Source organism: Pezoporus flaviventris, unplaced genomic scaffold, assembly GCF_033815535.1.
Source record: "Pezoporus flaviventris isolate CSIRO_AGI_PZ_B2104156 unplaced genomic scaffold, CSIRO_AGI_Pfla_v1 ptg000188l, whole genome shotgun sequence".
NCBI lineage: Eukaryota > Metazoa > Chordata > Aves > Psittaciformes > Psittacidae > Pezoporus > Pezoporus flaviventris.
In genome coordinates, this window is record NW_026892736.1 from 3,359,336 (window position 1) to 3,378,766 (window position 19,431).

The window sequence follows — 19,431 nt, forward strand, 5'->3', positions numbered from 1 at the left end:
CTCATTTTCCTTTCCTCATTTTGGTGAGTTCTCTTTGGCTCCTTGGTCTCCCGAGGCCTCCTGCCTCAGCAGCACATCAGTTTTCCGAGGCAGAGGAATGGGAACATCAGGCTCCAGTGTTCCAGGCGTGCTCCTGCCTCAGGGCTGCAGCAGCCGCTGTGGGAAGCTGCAGCTCCTTGGCTGGATGCCCCATCCCTGGCAGTGTTCAAGGCCAGGTTGGACACAGGGGCTTGGAGCAAGCTGCTCCAGTGGAAGGGGTCCCTGCCCGTGGCAGGGCTTGGAGCTGGAGGGGCTTTAAGGTCCTTTCTAACACAAACCAGTCCAGGATTCCCCTGGCCTGGGGCAGCACCGCATCCCCTGGGATGGGGCCTCTCCCCGTGTCTCTGGCTGCCCTTGGCACTGAAGGTGGCACTGGGAGCTGGGGGCTGGTCCATCCAGGTCTGGAGCAGGTGAAGCTGTGCTGATGCTCCCATTCCTCCTGCAGTCAATCTCCTGGGGCTGCTCAAGTGGCGCTCCAAACCCAGCCTCCTCTCCGAGAACCTCCAGAAGCTGATGTCCGTGGATGGAGGGGAGGTCATCAAGGTACAGCCGGGACCTTCCCCACTCCCCGTGCTGGGATCTGCCCTCCCACCTCCTCCCCTCCCTGCTCCTGTGCTCACAGCCCTCGTGTCTCGCACAGTTCCTGCAGGACACGCTGGATGCCTTGTTCTCCATCATGATGGAGCACTCGGACACAGATGTCTATGACACACTTGTCTTTGACGCACTGGTGAGTGGGACCCGCATCCCCCCGTGGGCTGAGTGTGGCTCTGACCCGCTGACAGTGCAGGATGGGCTTGGGTCAGACGGGCGGGTTTGTGATGGGATCACTGACCTGACCAATGCTCAGAGCTGTGCATTGCCCCCGGCTCCACTGCAGTGCCCATAGAGCCCGGCTGACCCAGCACGGGCAGGTCTGTGGCTCTGTGGGACTCTGTCCCCACAGGAGACAACCCCAGGAAGAGCCAAAGGTCACTTGTCTGCTGCATCAAGACGAGTGACCCCAGATATGGGGCTGGGGAGGGTCGGGGTCAGGGCAGCTGCTGGAGGACACAACGCATGGGTTGGTGATGGTCCAAACTCTGCACCAGTTGCCCATGAGGTGTCCTGTGGCCGCTGGGCTCAGGCTCACTTTGGGCTTTCCACCTCGGAGCTCTGCCCATGCTGGCAGTGGGGGGTGGGCAGAGGCTGTGGTGCCCCCAGCAGCCCCTATGTGGGGTCATGTCCCAGCACCCTGCTGCTCCCCCCGAGCCGTGCCCCCTGCCCCCAGGTCTTCATCGTGGGGCTGGTGGCTGACAGGAAGTTCCAGCACTTCAACACCATCCTGGAGACCTACATCCGCAAGCACTTCAGTGCCACGCTCGCGTACAAGTGGGTACCCGGCGGCCGGGGCATGGGGATGGGACAGCAGGGACAGGGAGGGATGGGGATGGGACAGGGGGAACGGGGAGTGATGGGGATGGAGGGTGGGGAGCGCTGGTGGGAGCTGAGCCACGGCCCAGCGGCCATCCCAAAGGCTGCTTGGCTGAGTCCTGGCCACGCGTGTCCTGTCCCACAGGAAGCTGCTGTCGGTGCTGACGCAGTACGTGGAGCGGGTGAGCCGGGGCGAGCCCTGTGACCTGCTCCTGCGCACCTTCAAGGCCTTGGAGTACGTCTTCAAGTTCATTGTCCGCTCTCGGCACCTCTTTGCCCAGTAAGTGCTGGAGCCACTTCCCCCGGTGCTGGAGCCGCTTCCCCCGGTGCTGGAGCCGCTTCCCCCGGTGCTGGAGCCGCTTCCCCTGGTGCTGGAGCCGCTTCCCCTGGTGCTGGAGCCGCTTCCCCTGGTGCTGGAGCCTCTTCCCCTGGTGCTGGTGCCGCTTCCTCCAGCGCTGGTGCCGCGTGTGCCTGAGCATCATCCCCTGGCAATGGGGCCTGCAGGGCAGGACAGGAGGGGTCTTGGGGTCCCTGTGCCATGGGAGCATCCCTGGTGCCTGCCCCAGGCATGTGGGGAAGCCTGGGCAGCAACTGCCTTGTCCTGGCTCAGCACAAGCTCTGCAGGGGGTTGTGGAAGGGGCTTTGGACAAGGGCCTGTAGGGCCAGGCCAAGGGGAACGGCTTTAAGCTGCCCGAGGGGAGACTGAGATGAGCTCTTAGGCAGAAGCTCTTCCCTGTGAGGGTGCTGAGGCGCTGGCACAGGGTGCCCAGAGAAGCTGTGGCTGCCCCATCCCTGGCAGTGTTCAAGGCCAGGTTGGACACAGGGGCTTGGAGCAAGCTGCCCTAGTGGAAGGGGTCCCTGCCCATGGCAAGGGACGGAGCTGGAGGAGCTTTAAGCTCCCTGCAGTCCAAACTGGTCTGTGGTTCTGTTATAAGCAGTGTAAGGGGCTGGGAGCCTCGATAGGTCCTTGTCGCTGAGGACAAGGTCACAGCTCGCTGCTGGGGACCTCCAGAGCTCTCACAGGACCTGGTTTCACTTGTTCCCCGTGGGATGCGGTTCCTGTCTCAGTACGTGATGGCACAACAGGGCTGTGCCCTGCAGGCGGGGCTGAGCCAGGCCGTGCGCTGGGCTCAAGCGCGACTGCCCCGTTACCAGAAGCCGCGAGTCACGTTCCTCTTTCATTCCCAGTATGCGGCACCGAAAGCCGAAGTGTCCCCATGGAGCAGTGGGAGGCGCGGGCTCTGCCCGTGGTCGGTGGGAGCAGGGGGGGCTGCTCCTGCCCCCGGTCCTGAGCACCGCGCAGAGGTGCTGGGATGCGCTGTGGTCCCATCTGTGCTCTCTGCCCTGCTCATGGGGAGGAGCTGAGGAGGGTCCCGGCCACCCCAGGCCCCTCAGAGCCCCCTTTGCCCCTGCTGTCTCCCCCATCGCACTGGCAGGGGGGTGCAGCTCCTGCTTCCAGGTCTGGCAGAGCCCCCTCCCATCACCCTCCTGCCCCATGCAGCCCCTCCCTGGGGGTCCCGCAGGGCCCGGCGGCTGCTCCAGGGCTCTGGGATGCTCCAGCACCCGATGGAGGGATCTCCCTCCTCGTCACACAGAGGAAATCCCCAACTTGTAGAGCTGCCGGCACAGAAGGTGAATTGGATGGAGCAGCCAACCCTGGGAGTGCGTGCTGGCACAAAGCGCTCCCTGCAGACAGTCAGTGCTTTGATTCATCTTCCCTTTATCTTGGCGATCTCAACCGCAATAAGAGCTCCTCAGATCTTTTAAATGCTTTAAATGCTGCTACAATTTGTACGCATCTGCGATTGAAAGGAATTAGCTGTAATTACAGTAAGCTGCTGCAGATGCTGCGGCTGTTTCTGGATGCGCCGCTGGCAGCTCGAGCAGGATGAGGGTGATCGAAGGGAGCTCAGCTGGATCAGGACCCGAGCCCCTGCCTGGGGAAGGGGCTCCCTGGTTCGGGCAGGAGGTTCGGGAGCAGGGGATGCTGTGCTGCACCTCCAGGGACCAGGACCAGGGCAGGCGGGGACTGGTGGGAGCCCCCATGCCCATCCCCACATCGGGACCTGTCCTGTGCGCCCCACGGTAACTCCGAGCCCCGCCATGGCTGGGGTAGGGACCTGGGGCTTGGTGACACGCAGTGACACGATCCCCGTTCACCGCTTCCTCCCTCCCAGTTCCTGCGGCCACTTCTGCTTCTGCTGCAGGCGGGGGGGTTTCCTGGAGGTGCTGTTGTCACCCCAGAGTTCACCCCACACACGGGGGTACCCGCGGCCGCATCTCCCCCTCACCACCCCGGTCACTGCTCACAGTCCCTTGCTCAGCCCCTGTTCCTGCAGCCAAATCCCCCCACGGCTCCAGCACGGACCTGCTCATCCCCCCTCCTGTCCCCGTCCCCCCAAGTGCCCTGCGAGCACTACCCCTTTGCCCCTGTCCCCCAGGCACCCACTTGTGCAGCCTGGACCCTGCGGCTGCTGAGTGTCCCCAATGACCTCCATGGGGATGTCACTGGGGTCCCCAACAGCTCCTGCCGTGGTCTGGGCTGCAGTGGGGTGTCCTTGGGTGCCACATTGACCCTTCTCTGGCAGAGCAGGTAAATGAGAGGAGGCCACAGAGCTGCTGTGAGGGCTGGAGCAGCTCTGCTCTGAGCCAGGCTGGGAGAGCTGGGCTGGGGCAGCCTGGAGAAGAGAAGGCTCCTGAAGGGGAGACCTTAGAGCCATCGGGGGGGGGGGGGGGGGGGGGGGGGCGCTGGCTCAAGGGCTGGGCCCATTTTCCTGATGGAATCCTCCAACTCACAGCATCCCCATGGCCTCCTCTGGCCTGGTGGCAGCAGCTCCACATCCCTCTTGTGCTGCTGCCCCAGAGCTGGAACTCTGGCACTTCAGGACTGTGAACAAGTCTATTTAAAACCTGAAGAGTCCACGAGTGCGTGTGAGGGGGGTACCTGCAGCAGCAGTCTTTGGTACAGGTCACTGTGCACATAAGTGCTGGTGCCCAGCAGTGCCAGTGCTGGGTCCTGCTGCTGAATGCAGATGTGGAAAGAGTCACCAAGGAGTGTGGTGAATGGGGATCAAAGGTGGTGCTGAGCAGAGCATCGCCTGTCGAGGTGCTCAGCCCCGTCACCACGGTCAGCACGAGCCTGTCCCTCTGGCTGTTGCAGGCTCTACGAGGGGAAGGAGGCTGCCGAGTTCCAGCGCTCACTGCAGAGGTTCTTCCTGTCCCTGAACCAGCTGATGCAGTCCCCGCTGGAGGGCCCCACGCTGCTCTCCCAGGTACGGGTGCTGGGGGCCTCAGTGCTGGTGCGTGGTGGGTGGATGGTGCCGCAGCCATGGTGACACCGGCTGTGCCCATGCTGGGTGACACCGGCCATGCAGAGCCCCATGTGCAGGGTGCTGATGGGAGCTGCTGCGCCTGCAGGGTCCTGCCCCCCCCAGGCTTCCCGCTTGTGCCCCCCCAGCTGGAGACACCCCCCCCCCCCAGAGGGCTCAGACCTCAAATCCACACTGTGCTGGTGCCTGGGGCTGTGCTGGGCTTCATCACAGCTTGGTGCTGCTGCTGAGCCCCTGGGAGGAGGGTCCTGGGAAGGCTCCTGGTGCTCATCCCTGCTCTGGAGCTGGCCCAGACCCATCCCTGCCCCAGGGGCCTGGCTCCATGCGGTTCAGGAGGAGCAGGAGCGGTGCCTTGGGCACTGCAGGGTCCCTGGGCATGGCCATGGCCTTTACCAGCACCTGGTGCCGAGGTCCCTCCTGTGCCCATGTGATGGTGCTGGGGCTGGAGCCGAGCGGAAAACGCCATGGATCCATGGGTGCTCCATGATGTCAATCAGGGAGAGGAGGCAGGAGCTGGGGCTGGGGTTGGTGTCTCTTTGGTGCTGTGCCAGGGTGAGGATGGTGTCTGGGATGGAGAGAGGCGCATGGGGATCTCATCACACAAGCGGCAGCTCCTGTGTTGTATTATTTCATGGCAGCCTCAGTTAATCCCTTATAACCTAAACCAAGCAGTCTTGCAGACCACACAGCAGCCACCCTGCTGGGGAGGAGCAGGACGGTCCCTCCTTACCCCCTCTCCCATCCAAACAGCATCTTGTCCTGATTGCCATCTCAGTGTTGCTGCTGTAGAGACTGCTATGGAAACCACTGCAGCTTCCACCTGCGGCTCCCGCAGCTCCTAGCACCATGATCAGGGCTGCAGGGAACAGATCCTGCAAACGCAGCCCGAGTGGAGCCATGGTCCAGGCAGAGGTGGTTGGGAAGAGGCATCCCTGCAGCGGCTCCGGTGGGTCAGGGTAGCTGTGGTGGTGGTGATGGCACATTACAGCCATGGGCGTGCATGTGCAGCCGGATCCACCAGCCACGTGCCAAAGGGCTGCAGAGGAGGCCGAGGACACTTGGGAGAGGGGAAACCCATGTCTGGGATCCAGCTGTGCCGGGAGCCAACCGAGGTGTGGGGAGACACGGAGATGCTCTGGGGCTGGAGCACCTCTGGTCTGGAGACAGGCTGGGACCTGGCCTTGTTCTGCTGGAACACAGGTGATCGTGCCTGGCACTGGTCAGGGAATTCTCAAAGGTGGGAATTACCAGGAAGGGGCTCAAGAAGACACCGGCAAATGTCCTTTGCCACAGTGTAAGTCACTGTGTGCATCTGCGCTGGGTGTCCGTGCTTTGGAACCTGCAGTGGAGCTGGAAAGGCCCCAGTGAAGGGCAACGAGTGCACGAGGTGGGGTCCCAATGAGGGCAGGGCAGAGCAGAGCTGGGACATGGAGCTGTGGAATCCCTGTCTGGAGAGGGCGGGAGGCGGCGATGGCTGCTCCAAGGGCTGATCCTCGGGGAAAAACCCACCCAGGGTGGTTCAAACATGAAGAGCCTCTGCCTCGGGAGGCAGCTCAGGGGCCTGTGAGCCGGCTCCTTCAGGGGGGGATCAGGTGGATCTGCGGGCAGGGAAGCTCCTGCCGTGATGCTGAAGTGCAGGAGTGTGTGTGACCGTCCCAGCTGCACCCAGAGACTGGAGGGTCCCTGGCTCCAGGCTGAGGTCCGGAAAGGCTGGAAAGACCAGGGAAGCTGGGGACGAGCAGAAAGTGCAACATTTGTGCTGCTCAGTCACATCGTGGATGTAATGAGGGTGGTTTTAGTGCAGACCAGCTCGGGGTTGGTGTTTGCTGTTCCCAAACCAGGAAAACCCGCTGCAGTGCTGGGGTTACAGCAGCATGGCTGGGCCCTGCACACCCCATATCACCCCGTATCGCACTGCAGGGTATGTGTCCTGGTGTCACAGCGGGCTGGAGCCGGTGGTTGCGGCTGCCGTGGCAGAGGCGGTGACTGGGTTCAGTGATTTCGGGTGCCGGTGGCTCAGCAGGAGGAACCTGCTCCCCGTGGGATGCCTGCTCCCTGGGGATGGTGCCCGGGCTGCTGCTTTAACCAGAGGGGCTGGACACGGATGGTTCTGGAGCAGCAGCCGCAGCCTGGGGGGAAGCGGGGTCACCCCCCTGCCCGCAGCATCCAGCCGGCAGAGCGCGGAAGTGCCGGCAGCGCCGCTGTGTCTCTGCAGGGAGCGGCCCTGAAGTTCCTGCCCTCCATTCTCGAGGACGTGTGTGGGATCCTCGACTCCTCCGTGCTGGGGTAGGGTCCTCATCACCCCCTTCACCCCCAACCTGCCGCAGCCGCGCCTGCCCCATCCCCTGTGGTGACCCCTCACCCTGGGAGCTGCCGGCGGGAACGCAGCCTGGTGCCCTTCAGTGCAAACCCTCCTGGGCTCGGGCTGCTCTGCGAGGTGGGGCAGCTCAGCCATGGAACAGCCCCGTCCCAGCCGCAGCACGGGGACAGCCGGTCCCGGCCCCCGGCGCTCGGGAAGGCCGCCGGCAGCAGCGGGTCCCACACGCTCCTCCGCAGGGCGCTGCTGCGGGACTTCATTGGGAACGTGCCACCGCAGCGGCTGCTGAGGCACAAGCTGCATTCCCTGAGCGGCATCGTCCACAGCAAAGCCTTCCAGTCCTACGGTGAGAGGGGAACCGGGGGGGCGGGTGCTGAGCCTCTGGGAAGGCCATGGAATGGGATGGAATGGGGACGAGTCCCTGCCTCAGTGACCCTCCTCTACCTGTGGTGCCCAGGTGGCTCTGCTGGGAGGGACACAATGCCCAGACCCCCACCGGGTGCAGCCAGGGCTATGGAGTGAACCATGGAGCTGCTGCGAAGGCTGGAGCAGCTCTGCTCTGGAGCCAGGCTGGGAGAGCTGGGCTGGGGCAGCCTGGAGAAGAGAAGGCTCCTGAAGGGGAGACCTTAGAGCAGCTCCAGTGCCTAAAGGGGCTGCAGGAAAGCTGGAGAGGGGCTTGGGACAAGGGCCTGTAGGGACAGGCCAAAGGGAATGGCTTTAAGCTGCCAGAGGGGAGACTGAGATGAGCTCTTAGGCAGAAGCTCTTCCCTGTGAGGGTGCTGAGGCGCTGGCACAGGGTGCCCAGAGCAGCTGTGGCTGCCCCATCCCTGGCAGTGCTCAAGGCCAGGTTGGACACAGGAGCTTGGAGCAAGCTGCTCTAGGGGAGGGGGTCCCTGCCCATGGCAGGGGTTGGGGCTGGGTGAGCTTTAAGCTCCTTTCAATACAAACCAGTCTGTGGTTCTGTGATAAGCAGTGTAAGGTGCTGGGAGCCTTAATGGTCCCTTGCTGCCTCTGAGGACAAGGTCACAGTCCCAGGTACCTCCGGAGTACAGGGTAGGATGCAGTGGGATGACCAGGTTTTTCATGGATTCAGCAGCAGAAGCCCTGGTTTGCCCAGCTGCTGCCCAGCTTAAAGTCTCCCAGCTTAAAGGGTTTCCCAGCTGAAGGAGCCTCTGTCTGTCCAATCTGAAGCACCTTCAGCAGAGCAGGGAAGCAGAACCAGGTCCACTGTGGAGCTGAAGCAAACCAGATTGATGAGGCTTTTTCGGTTGAGTTGACTGGCCTTTAGCTGTGTATCGGGGCAGCGGATTCCCTCCCTGGAGCTTTCTTGCCAGGACTCAATGTTGCTCCAAAACCCACTCCATGGAGGGGGAAGGTGACTGCTCCGTGCAGGGGAGTCGCAGCCCAGTGCAGACGTTGTGCTGGTCCCATCCATCCTGCTGGTCCCTGCCCTGCCCAGTGCTCCCGGTGCTCCTGGTGCTGGCAGCCACCATCCTGGCACCTCCGTGTCGCCCGCAGGTTGCCGGGAGCTGCTGCTGCAGGTGGCCGTGCCGCTGCTGCAGGACCTGGTGGCAAAGGGGGAGGAGGAGGAGGCCTGCATCGAGCTGCTCAGCAGCATCCTGGAGGTGCTGTACGAGGCCCAGAAGGTAAATCCCGTCCCCACGGCTCCTCCTTTCCCTCTCCAGTCATCACCTTGCAGCGACCTGAAAAACCCCTTTGAGAAGGGTTAAGCACGAGCTACTGGCCATGATATGGTTGGGGCTGGTGTTGGTCACCCAAAGTCAAAGGGGGCTGTTGGTGGCCACTGTCCCACTGGGAACCTGCCCACGATGGGGGGAAAACCCGTTTGATTTCCACCTCAGGTGCTCTCCAAAGAGCTCCCAAGCAATGGGGGAAGTGCAGAAGGTTCCTCCAAGCCCAGGGCCAGAGGATCAGGCGCTGCAGCACCAACTGTGCCTCTCACTGTCCCTGCCCTGCACACCAGGAGGATGGTGAGGGCAGGGAGAAGGTCCCTGGGCACCACTGCGCTCCAGAGTCAGCAGTGACAGACCTAAATGTGCTCCATGAGCAGGGAGCAGACCATGCCCCAGAGCCCCTGCCCAGTGCCAAAGGGACAAATCCTGCTGCCCCAGACACGGTGCTGCTGTGGGTGTCTGACCGCCCAGATGTGACCCATCCTCGATGCCTCCCATGGGCCAGGACTGTCTGTGCTGGCACCAGCCCCACATCCCGGGATCTGTTCATTGCAGAGAGCGGAGGAGCTGGAGACGCAACCCAGCACAGGCAAGGAGCGGCATCAGGAGCTGGTGAGTGCTGTGCTTGGCTTCAGTGCTTGACACATGGTGTGATGTGTCAGGAAGGGTTGATCTGCATCCCACTACAGTGACAAACCCACATGATCACCCAGAGCCAGAGCTGATGTGGTGATGCTGCAGGGATGCTGCAGTGTGGGACCAGCAGGGCTGGGGCCCACAGGGCTCTGTGCTTACTGGGATCCCCCAGCACCCTGTCCTGCCCTGAGGGGGGTCTGGACCCACACCTTCACCCAGGCCCCATGGACTTGGTGCTGTGTTGTGCACCTTCAGGTGCCTGGGAGAGGAGCGGGTGCTGGAGCACACCCGGGTGCTCGAGGCACATGTATGTGGTTGTGGTCCTGGAGCAGGTCTGGCAGAGCAGGGCCAGGGATGAAGGTTGCTTTTGCTAGAACACAGGAAGGATAAGGCAGCACTGGGGGATGCTGGGTTACGTCACTGCAGTGCCAGGCTGATGTACCAGGGTGCCAGGGGTGTTCACACCTCAGTAGCCATCCCCCTTGCCCCATGTTTAGATTGGATATAAGGAAGAAGTTCTTTCCTGTGAGGGTGGTGAGGCACTGGAATGGGTTGCCCAGGGAGGTTCTGAATGCTCCATCCCTGGTGGTGTTCAAGGCCAGGTTGGACAGAGCCTTGGGTGACGTGGTTTAGTGTGAGGTGTCCCTGCCCATTGCAGGGGGGTTGGAACTTGGTGATCTTAAGGTCCCTTCCAAACCTATTCCATGATTCTATGTTGCCTGGGTGCTCCCTCCACCCCAGGCCTATCTACAGCTACCCGCTGTCTCCCGGAGGCAGCAGTAACTGCCCTGCACACGCGGCCGGTGCCCCCAGCCCCGGGACCGCAGGAGCCGTGTGCCGGTGGCGCGGTTCCCATCAGCCCTGTGCCGATGCCGCCGCCCGTCCGCTCCCTCCCTCCCCGCCCCGCGGCCTCAGGCGCGGCCCCGACGCCCATTCCCTCGCAGGTGCGGGTGAAGCAGCACGTCCGGCTGGTCCTGGAGCGCCTCCTGCACCCCGTCACCCGCAGGGTGATCGTCCTGGACCGGGAGAGCTCCCTGCGGGTGAGTGCCGCGCCCCGGGGCTGCTGCCTGCGCGGGATGGGGCAGCTGCGGAGGGCTCCTGTGCCCAGCGCCGCAGCCCCGGGTCCCGCTGCCTGCGGGGGTGTGCGGGGGTTGGACGCGGCAGGGTGAGGGAGGGAAGGGGAGCAGCGCCGGGGGCAGCTCTGGAGCGGGGGAGGGCATTGGGAGGAGCAGGCAGTGCCCCTTTTGGGAAGCAGAGGAGGGCTTCGGGCTGTGCTCTATAGGAAACAGGCGACTGGAGCCGGTGAACAGTCACAGGTTCATGTGCCAAGATCACATGGGAGGAGCGGGGACACCTCGTGGAGGGGTGGGCAGGTCAGAGCTCTGCTCGGCCCCGGCTTCCAGCACCGACCCAGCACGAAGGAGGGGACCGGAGCTGTGGCCGGGGTGGCTCCACGGGCACCGATGGGACGTGGGGCAGAGCTGCTCCGGGACACGAGGAGCCGCGTCCCGTGCTCCGGGAGCCCGGAGGGAGCGATGGGGTTGGGCAGCAGCGGGGAAGCTCCGTGCCGTGGGGAAGCGCTGTCCCGTGGTGAAGGGCTTTGCCGTCGAGAAGTGCAGTGTCGTGGGGAATTGCTGTGCCATGGGGAAGGACCGTGCCGTGGGGCAGTGCTGTGCCGCGGGGAAGCGCCGCGCTGTGCTATGCTGTGCTGTGTTGTGCTGTGGCCGGGGAGGTGCTGGACGTCCGGAGCAGCATCTCAGCCGTTTGCCTTGAGCCTCGCCGGGCTAAGGCTGCAGTTTGCCATCCTGCTTTGTCCTTGTCCCTGAAGACCCGACTGACGGGGGTGCAGCAGCGGGATGGAAGCTCTTCCCCCACAGCCCACCCTCCCTGCGGGGGGTTGGGAACAGGTCTCACAGGGACCATTGTCCTGGTGCAGCCTCAGTGCCTGTGGTTACGGCGGGCTGCCCGAATACGGGGGGCAGCCCCTGCTCTGGGGCACAGGGATGGGCACCGGGAACACTGTGGCTGTTGGTGGCACTTGGGGAGCCCCAGTCCTGGGGCTGGGTGAGCGCTGCAGGGGAAGAGCCCCGAGCCCCATCCTCATCCTCAGCCCCATCCTCATCCTCACCCAGAACAGAAGCACACAGTGGAGAGGATGTAACAAAAATAGTGTCCCCGTGGGATTTACTGAGTTCCCATCACACATCGGCCCCGGCCCCTCGCCCTGGTGTCACACCAGGTCACGCACCCAGTTTACAGACCTGGTTGGTTCCACAGGGGCTTCATTGCTCTGAACCAAGGGTTAGAAATAGAAAAGCTGGTGCTACCAAACCCTGCCGGAGCAGGGGGGGACAGGGCAGGCCTCAGGGCTGGGCCGTGCCCGCTCACAGGAACCAGAAGCATTTCCGCCGGTGTTTCTTGGGGTCCATCTTCATGGGTGGTCTCAGCCCTGGTGATGGCTCCTGGCGCGGTGGCACCGCGGTGCCCACCACAGCCTCCGGGGAGCCGGGGGCCACGTCCCCATCCATATGGCTCAGCACACGCTGGAAGCGGCCCTCCTGCTGCCGGAAATCGTGCTCCACGCTGCAGGAATGGGGGAGCAGGGTCAGTGTCCCCGCATGGACATCTCCATGAGCCTGTGCCCCACTGCCACCTCCCTCCCTGCATCCCCCCCATGCTCAGCCCCACGCACGTTGCCAGGGCACGTCCCTGGGAGCCCCACTGCACTCCCAGGGTTGCTGGGATGCATGGGGTAGGGGGTGCAGGACCCATCCTGCTGCAGCGCTGCTGGCCTGTGGCTGTTGGGAATGGCTGAACCCACGTGAAGGGGCCTCGCACAGGAGCAGCCACTGGTGGGAGCCTGGGGAGCAGAGTGCCCCTAGGGGAGTTTTTATCATGGAACCATGGAATGGTTACAGCTGGAAGGGAACTTAAAGCTCCTCCAGCTCCAACCCCTGCCACGGGCAGGGACACCTTCCACTAGAGCAGCTTGCTCCAAGCCCCTGTGTCCAGACTGGCCTTGAGCACTGCCAGGGATGGGGCAGCCACAGCTCCTCTGGGCATTTAGAGTGAAGGAGCTCTGGTGAGGAGATGGAACAGGGACCAGCACAGCCAAGCTCAAGAGAAAGGCAGAGGCAGCGCCAGGCTCTGAGGATGGATGAGGAAGAAGGTGCAGGAGGGCAGCTGAGGGTGGCTGACCTCAAAAGCCGCCCTGTACCAGGTCAGGAGCTGTTTGTCCTGGCAGGAGGGACCTCTGGATGCTCCGGCACAGGAGGTGCCACACATCCAGCAGCAGACCCCAATGCGCAGCAGGACGGCTGCTTGCAATGGGTGACAGGCAGAAGCTGCCTGCAGGACATGGCAGTAGGATGTCCCTTCGCAGAGGCACATGGTGACCCCAGGAACCCTGCCCCAGAACCCCCCGTGTGCTGGGCTGTACCCCTAGAGCATGAGCAGCAGCTCAGGGAGGGGATCCTGCCCCTCTGCTGTGCTCTGGGGAGACCCCCCCCCACAGTCCTGATCCAGCTCTGGGGCATGCGAGGGCTGTGCTGCTGCCCATCAATCCCTGCACTGGGGATGCAAGGAACCAGGTGCCCTGGCTCTGTCTGGGTAGGGGAAGCTGGGGCTGTGCCCCCACTGCAGCCCTGAGGCTTCCTGAGGGTACCGGAGCCCCCCAGTATTCCCACAGCCTTGCTGGCTGTGCCGCGCTGCTTCCCCATGGGCCGCTGGGATCTCCTGCCAGCACATCCCATGGGATCAGGGGGTGCTGCAGGATGTGACGGCTCCGCACATGGGGAGCGTCTGTCACCTCCTGTCACCCCCCCTGCGGGACAGCGGCTGTCCCCAGCTGCTCCCAGCGGGAAGGACGAGCTGTGGCACAGTCCCATGGGGAGGGGGCGGTGCGGAGGACCCCAGCTCCCCAGCACGCAGTGCAGGGCTCATGGCTGCGATGGAGGTGCTTGGCTTGTGCGTACCCCTGGGATGGGACATGGGCAGGCAGGGCTGTACCCCCCCGTGGGTCACCCCTGGGTGCCGCCCCAGCTCCGGGCACCCAATGCCCAGGATTGCTGTGCCTCCACTGCCCACGTCCCACCAGAGCCTCTCCTCGCTCACGGCAGCGCAGCCCAGAGCAGCCCCAGCAGGGACTGGCCATCACAGGGGCCACCTCCAGGGATGTGACATCCTTGCACGGCTCCGCTGTGTGCAGACCAGGCAGGGCCCATTGGCACCCACAGCCCTGTGAGCTGCACCAGGGAAGCTCGTGGTGTAAACAGGAGGAGAACGAGAACTGAGGCAGCACCCGAGGGTGCGCAGGGGCTGCGCCCTCACCCGTTCCCCGTTGGTGGAATGGCCCTTTTCCAGCGGAGGAGAAGGCTCCCGTGGCCTGACCTAGAGCAGAGCCAAAGCCCTAGCGAGCAGCAGGAACCCCCTGTGTGACCAACAACCAACTGCAGCAACTCCCCTGCCAGCTGCAGCCTGGCAGCTCCCACCCTGGGAACCACCCCATCTCCTGGGAGCGGGAGCTGCAGAGACAAAGGGACCAGGCTCAGAGCAAGCACAAGCAGGGCTCTGCTCTGAAGGAGCTGGCTGCAGCCGTGAGGTGCCCGCACCCACATGGACACAGCCGTGAGGTGCCCGCACCCACATGGACACAGCCGTGGGGTGCCCGCACCCACAACGCACCCGGCAGCTCCAGGGACAGCGAGCCCCATACTGACCCCACTGCCACAGGAACAGATGCTCCCCACGTGCTCCTGCACCTTTTCCCTTTGAGGTCCCTGCAATGGCCTTTGCCAGGGTCAGGACCCGGCTCAGGAGGTCTCCACTGACCCCACGCAGCCGGGTTTGTGTCCTAGGGTGCTGGAGGTGTTTCTGGCACAAAGGAGGGACAACAGGGAAAGCTGTGCCTGTTTGTGCCATGTCCCCTTGGGTGTGGACAGGGTGAGACCCCGCGGCCCCTCACGACCACAGGGATAGAAGATGGGCACAGGCAGGTTCCCTCCCTCCCCAGCAGCGTCCCCCCGTACGTCTGTCCCGGAGCCCCAGCAGGAGCCTGCGGGACGCAGGAGAGCAGGGATCCCCCGGGAATGGGCAGGGAGCCGGGGTGGGCTCGTACCTGTAGATGATGCAGGCGCAGTCCCGGCAGGTGCCGCAGTTGGCGATGTCTTGCCCTGTCCGGTACGAGTGCCGCCTGAGGCAGAGCAGAGGCGCTGTGAGCCCGGAGAGCTGCCCTGCAGCAGCCAGGAGCCGGGACTGGCACCCCTGATCCCGGCTCCTCTCCTCCCTGATCCCGGCTCCTCTCCTTCCTGATCCCGGCTCCTCTCTTCCCTGATCTCGGCTCCTCTCCTCCCTGATCCTCTCCTCCCTGATCCCGGCTCCTTTCCTCCCTGATCCCAGCTCCTCTCCTCCCTGATTCAGGCTCCTCCCTGATCCCGGCTCCTCTCCTCTCTGATCCCGGCTCCTCTCCTCCCTGATCCCAGCTCCTCTCCTCCCTGGATCCCGGCTCCTCTCCTCCCTGGATCCCAGCTCCTCTCCTCCCTGGATCCCGGCTCCTCTCCTGTGATGCTGGTTAGTGCCAGGCCGAACGTGGTGGTGCCTCAGCAGACATGAGCAGGGCGGAAGCCCTGAATCTTTCACGCTGTGTCTGCCTTTCATCCCCATCCCAGAGCTGTGCCTTGTGCCACAGCCCCCCCCAGGTCACTGTGTGTGTCCCACACATGGCACTAGGGCAGGAGCGGGGGCACTGGCAACAAAGCAGTGCTCTGACAGATGGGCAGAGGCTCATCCGAGCCCACACCACACCCGGGGTTTATATCTTTTTGATGCTTTTGGACTGGAGAAGCATTTACGGAAGGACACAGGACTCAGATGAAGGCAAAGCTCTCTCCTGTGGTGCCCAACTGCTCTGGAGCCAGGCTGAGAGAGCCGGGCTGGGTCAGCCTGGAGAAGAGAAGGCTCCTGAAGGGGAGACCTTAGAGCAGCTCCAGTGCCTAAAGGGGCTGCAGGAAAGCTGGAGAGGGGCTTGGGACAAGGGATGTAGGGACAGGCCAAGGGGAATTGGCTTTAACCTGCCAGAGGGGAGACTGAGATGAGCTCTGAGGCAGAAGCTCTTCCCTGTGAGGGTGCTGAGGCGCTGGCACAGGGTGCCCAGAGAAGCTGTGGCTGCCCCATCCCTGGCAGTGCTCAAGGCCAGGTTGGACACAGGGGCTTGGAGCAAGCTGCTCCAGTGGAAGGGGTCCCTGCCTGTGGCAGGGGTTAGAGCTGGAGGAGCTTTAAGGCCCCTTCAACCCAAACCAGTCATACTCTGATTCTATGATAAGGTTGCTGTGAAATGCTTTTGGTCACCTCTGCAGGCTCCATCTCCCCTCCTGGGCAGAGCAGGCTGCAGCTTTTTGGGGGACAGTTGAGAATCACCCCCTGTCTCACATTGTAGTCACATTTTCCTGTTAGTCTTCCTCCTATTCCTTGACCTTGATCATGATTGTTCTCAGCCCTCAGGAACTAGGTCTTATGCACCAAATTGTGTTACATTGGGGATTTCCCTGTTAGCACATAAATTAGATCATGATTATATATATACACATGGTGCATAAATATATGGGTGCGTAGGGATATCCAATGCACAGCCTGCACCTCGCCCAGGAGGAGTGAATTGCGGGACAGGGGTTCGGGGTGGGATGCTGCTGGCAGTAGGTGCCAGCAACCTGCTCTAGTGGAAGGTGTCCCTGCCCTTGGCAGGGGACTGGAGCTGGAGGAGCTTTAAGGCCCCTTCCAATCTACACACTGCTCTTTGCTGCTGTCCCCATGAGGAGTGGGGGACAGGAGCTGCTTGGGCACTGGGTACTTTCACCCCTGGGTGGCCAAATGCCATGGCAGGGACCAGGGATCTCCATCCCCTTGGTCTAAACCACAGCCTCTCCTGGCTGCACGACCTCCCCATGTCCCATCCCATCAGCTCTGCTCTGGGAGGTGGCATCAGGGTGTCTCTGCCTGAGCTCCAGTTACAGCCAGCCCAGGCTTAATCCAGTTCCATGAGCAGATCCTTGTGCTGCCCCGGTGGGATCCAGCTGTCTCAGAACAGTGGGAGTAAGCTCCTGAGGGCTTTTCTGGCCAGGACCAGGTCTGCATGGGGTGAGTGGCTCCTGGCATCTCCTGGGGGGTTGATGGCCCTTGTGGGAGATGAGTTTGGAGGCTCTCAGCTCTGGGCCATCACAGACTTATCTCTAACACCATGGAGCAGGTCCTGTGCAGGGCAGGGTGGGGGGGAGGGTGGGGAGCACCTCCCCAGGGCACAGACACATCATCAGCTGATAAATCTGTGCCATGGGTAACTCAAGGATGGGTGAAAGCAGGCTGAGAACAGAGAGTTGCTCCTAGGGCATCTGCCTTGGCCAGGCTGAGCCTGCAGGTGGGAAGTGACATCCCGGTTCCCATTCCCAGTGACTGATGGGCACATCAGCTGCTCCAGAGCTGGGCAGGGACACAGCTTCCATTGTCCCCATGGCTGCATCTCTCACCCTATCCCCGGCATGGGCAGAACAAGCCAGAGATGTTGTACCAAGACATGGTGCCACCCGCACGGGGATGGCAGCTCTGAGTGAACACGTGGGAGGTGGCAGCACACAGTGCTGTGCCAGGATCCCCTTGTCCCCCTTCCGAGCCCTGCAGGGACATCAGCCCCCCAGGCCCCCTTCCAGCCCTGCGGGCTCACCCGTCCCGCTGCGCCTCCTTCTTCTCCAGGTCCTGGATGACGTCCAGCAGCACACGGATGGTCTGTTGGCTGGTCTCCAGCACCCCTTCCAGGGACTGCAGCTGGGACTGCAGGTCCCCGCGCTCCCCGGGCCCCGCTCCCTCAGCTGTCCGCGCCTCCTCGTCCCCCGCGGGGGGCCCCTTGGTCACCACCACGAGCTGCAGAAGGTCCTGGACGTGGCGCAGCGTCTCTGACTGCTGCGGGGTGAGGCAGGCCCGGGGCAGCTCCGGTGCCCGCCCGGGCGGCTGCGTCCCAAGCGGCGCCCCGTGTCCCTGCGGTGCTGCGGAGCCGGGCCCAGGCTCGTTGCGGATGCGGCGGGGCTCCGGCCGGGGCAGTGCCGCGGAGGCAGAGCGGGGCCAGCCCTGCGCTGGTGACAGGGGGTCTGCAGAGGAGCAGCAGGGCCCCCCCCAGGGCGAGCCGCAGAGCTGGTGCTGGGGGGTCGGAGGAGTGCTCTGAGCTGGCTGGTGGAGGCCGGGGATGCCCGTGGCGGCGATGGTCGACGGGTGGCACGGCTGGGGCTGGGAGTGCCCCTGGGGCAGGGGCCGGCGATGCCCGAGGGGCTGGGGCTGCCCGTGGGGCAGGGGCTGAGGGTGCTCAAGGGGCTGGGGGTGCCCAATGGGCAGGGGCTGAGGGTGTCCGAGGGACTGGGGCTGCCCATGGGGCAGGTGCTGGGGGTGTCCGAGGGGCAGGGGCTGGGATTGCCCGTGGGGCAAGGGCTGAGGGTGCTGGATGGGCAGGGGCTGAGTGTGTCTGAGGGACTGGGGTTGCCCATGGGGCAGGGGCTGGGGGTGTCCGTGGGGCTGAGGTTGCCCGAGGGTCTGGAGGTGCCCCCGGGGCAGGCTCCACTCTGAGTCGCTCCGGCCAAGTGCCCGCGGCTCGGCGGGCCGGGGCTGGCCACAGGGCACGGATGCAGGGCGTGGGGTGGTCCCACGGCTCCCCCCGGGGCTCCTGCGGGGCCGGACACAGGCAGTGGGCAGTGGGCAGGCCTCAGGGGCACAGCGGGCAGCGGAACACCCGGCCGTGCCCGGGACAGGGGCACCGGAATAGGGAAGGCTGCGGGGCTCCTGAGGGGTGGGCACGGAACCCCCTGGGCACCGGGGACCAGCCGGCAGCACCGCGGCCCCGGCCACGTCGCAGATGCTCTTGCTACGGGGCTGAGAGGCCGTCAAGGGCTTGTGGAGGCTGGGGGAGGTCTGGATGGCCGTGCTCATGCACGCCCTGCGCGGCATGGGCAGCGTCAGCGAGCCCGGCTGGGCATGGGCCCGGCTCGGCGAGGCACGGAGAGGGGCGGCCGCCGGCTCAGGGGCGTCCCTGGGGGGCGGCGAGGCACGAGGGGTGTCGGGGCTGGGTGCTGCCGAGGGCTCCACGCCGCCCTCCACCAGGTCCTTGAAGCGAACCTGCTGCGTGCGGTTGCGGCGGCGCTTGAGGCGGCTCTCGATGTCGGGCGAGTCGCGGTTGAGCAGCACCGAGCGCACGGTCATGGCTTTGTCCTGGCTGCCCTCGCCCGCGGGCGCCGGGCTGGGCACGGGCTCCCGGCTGACCATGGCTCTGGGCCCCGGGGCCGGCGGCTGCAGCCGGGGCCGGGGGCAGCCTCATCCCGCTCCCGAGAGCCGGGGGGATGCTGCGCGGGAGGCGGGCATCGTGCCCCCAGCCCGGCCCTACGGGCCCCGACCCCCGGCAGCACCGCCCGTGGCCGATCCCCCGCGCTGTCGGCCCCCCATGTTCGCGCTGCTGTCGCGCCGCTCAGTGCCGAGCTGCCCGCGCCGTCGGGTGCTGAACGTCCCTGCCTATGGCTCCGGACCTGCGGGGACACAGAGGGGTGCGTGAGTCCCCGTCCCAGCGCCGCAGCCCCCCGAGCACCGGAGCGTCCCCCGCTGCTGCCGCTGGCCCTGCCCGCTCCCTGCCAGCCCCGTCACCAAACGCGAAGAGACAAGCTTTGATCTCCAGCGCTGCCTCTTCAGCACAAAGAGAAGGAAAAAAGAGAAACCCCTTTAGCATAAACACGTTCCAAGTTCACAGCTCAAATCAAGCAGAAGCGGCTGTTAAAAATAGCTCTGGCTCCGTGGGGCTGGTGCCTCGTGTGATGGCAGCAGGAGGGCAGCGTGGGGCAGGCACAGGGCAACGTGTGGGATGGACGGACACAGGGTACCCACAGGGCACGAGGCACCAGGGTGTGGGGCACCCAAAGTGTGTGGGACATGGCTGGGGTGGGCACAGCACCCAGCCTGAGTGGGGCAGGACCACACTGGCCAC

General features: G+C 64.2%; 2 protein-coding genes across 2 annotated transcripts in view; one reads left to right on the forward strand and one right to left on the reverse strand.

Annotated features, from left to right (window-relative positions):
• The window catches only part of LOC133262101 (dedicator of cytokinesis protein 2-like), a 48,604-nt gene that overhangs the window by 10,835 nt on the left and 18,338 nt on the right, over positions 1-19,431 (forward strand). Inside the window, exons 19-28 of the mRNA XM_061441033.1 lie at positions 485-582; positions 680-769; positions 1,310-1,410; positions 1,598-1,732; positions 4,613-4,724; positions 6,997-7,067; positions 7,338-7,444; positions 8,617-8,744; positions 9,348-9,404; positions 10,373-10,468. Coding sequence (XP_061297017.1) covers positions 485-582; positions 680-769; positions 1,310-1,410; positions 1,598-1,732; positions 4,613-4,724; positions 6,997-7,067; positions 7,338-7,444; positions 8,617-8,744; positions 9,348-9,404; positions 10,373-10,468 — 995 coding nt within the window. The remainder of the gene's footprint in view (positions 1-484; positions 583-679; positions 770-1,309; positions 1,411-1,597; positions 1,733-4,612; positions 4,725-6,996; positions 7,068-7,337; positions 7,445-8,616; positions 8,745-9,347; positions 9,405-10,372; positions 10,469-19,431) is intronic.
• Positions 11,293-19,050, reverse strand: LOC133262095 (uncharacterized). Its single transcript, XM_061441021.1, has 3 exons — positions 17,140-19,050; positions 14,545-14,619; positions 11,293-12,011 (listed from the first exon to the last, which is right to left on the reverse strand). The coding sequence occupies exons 1-3, from the start codon at positions 18,720-18,722 to the stop codon at positions 11,813-11,815; spliced, it is 1,857 nt and encodes a 618-aa protein (XP_061297005.1). The 5' UTR covers positions 18,723-19,050; the 3' UTR covers positions 11,293-11,812.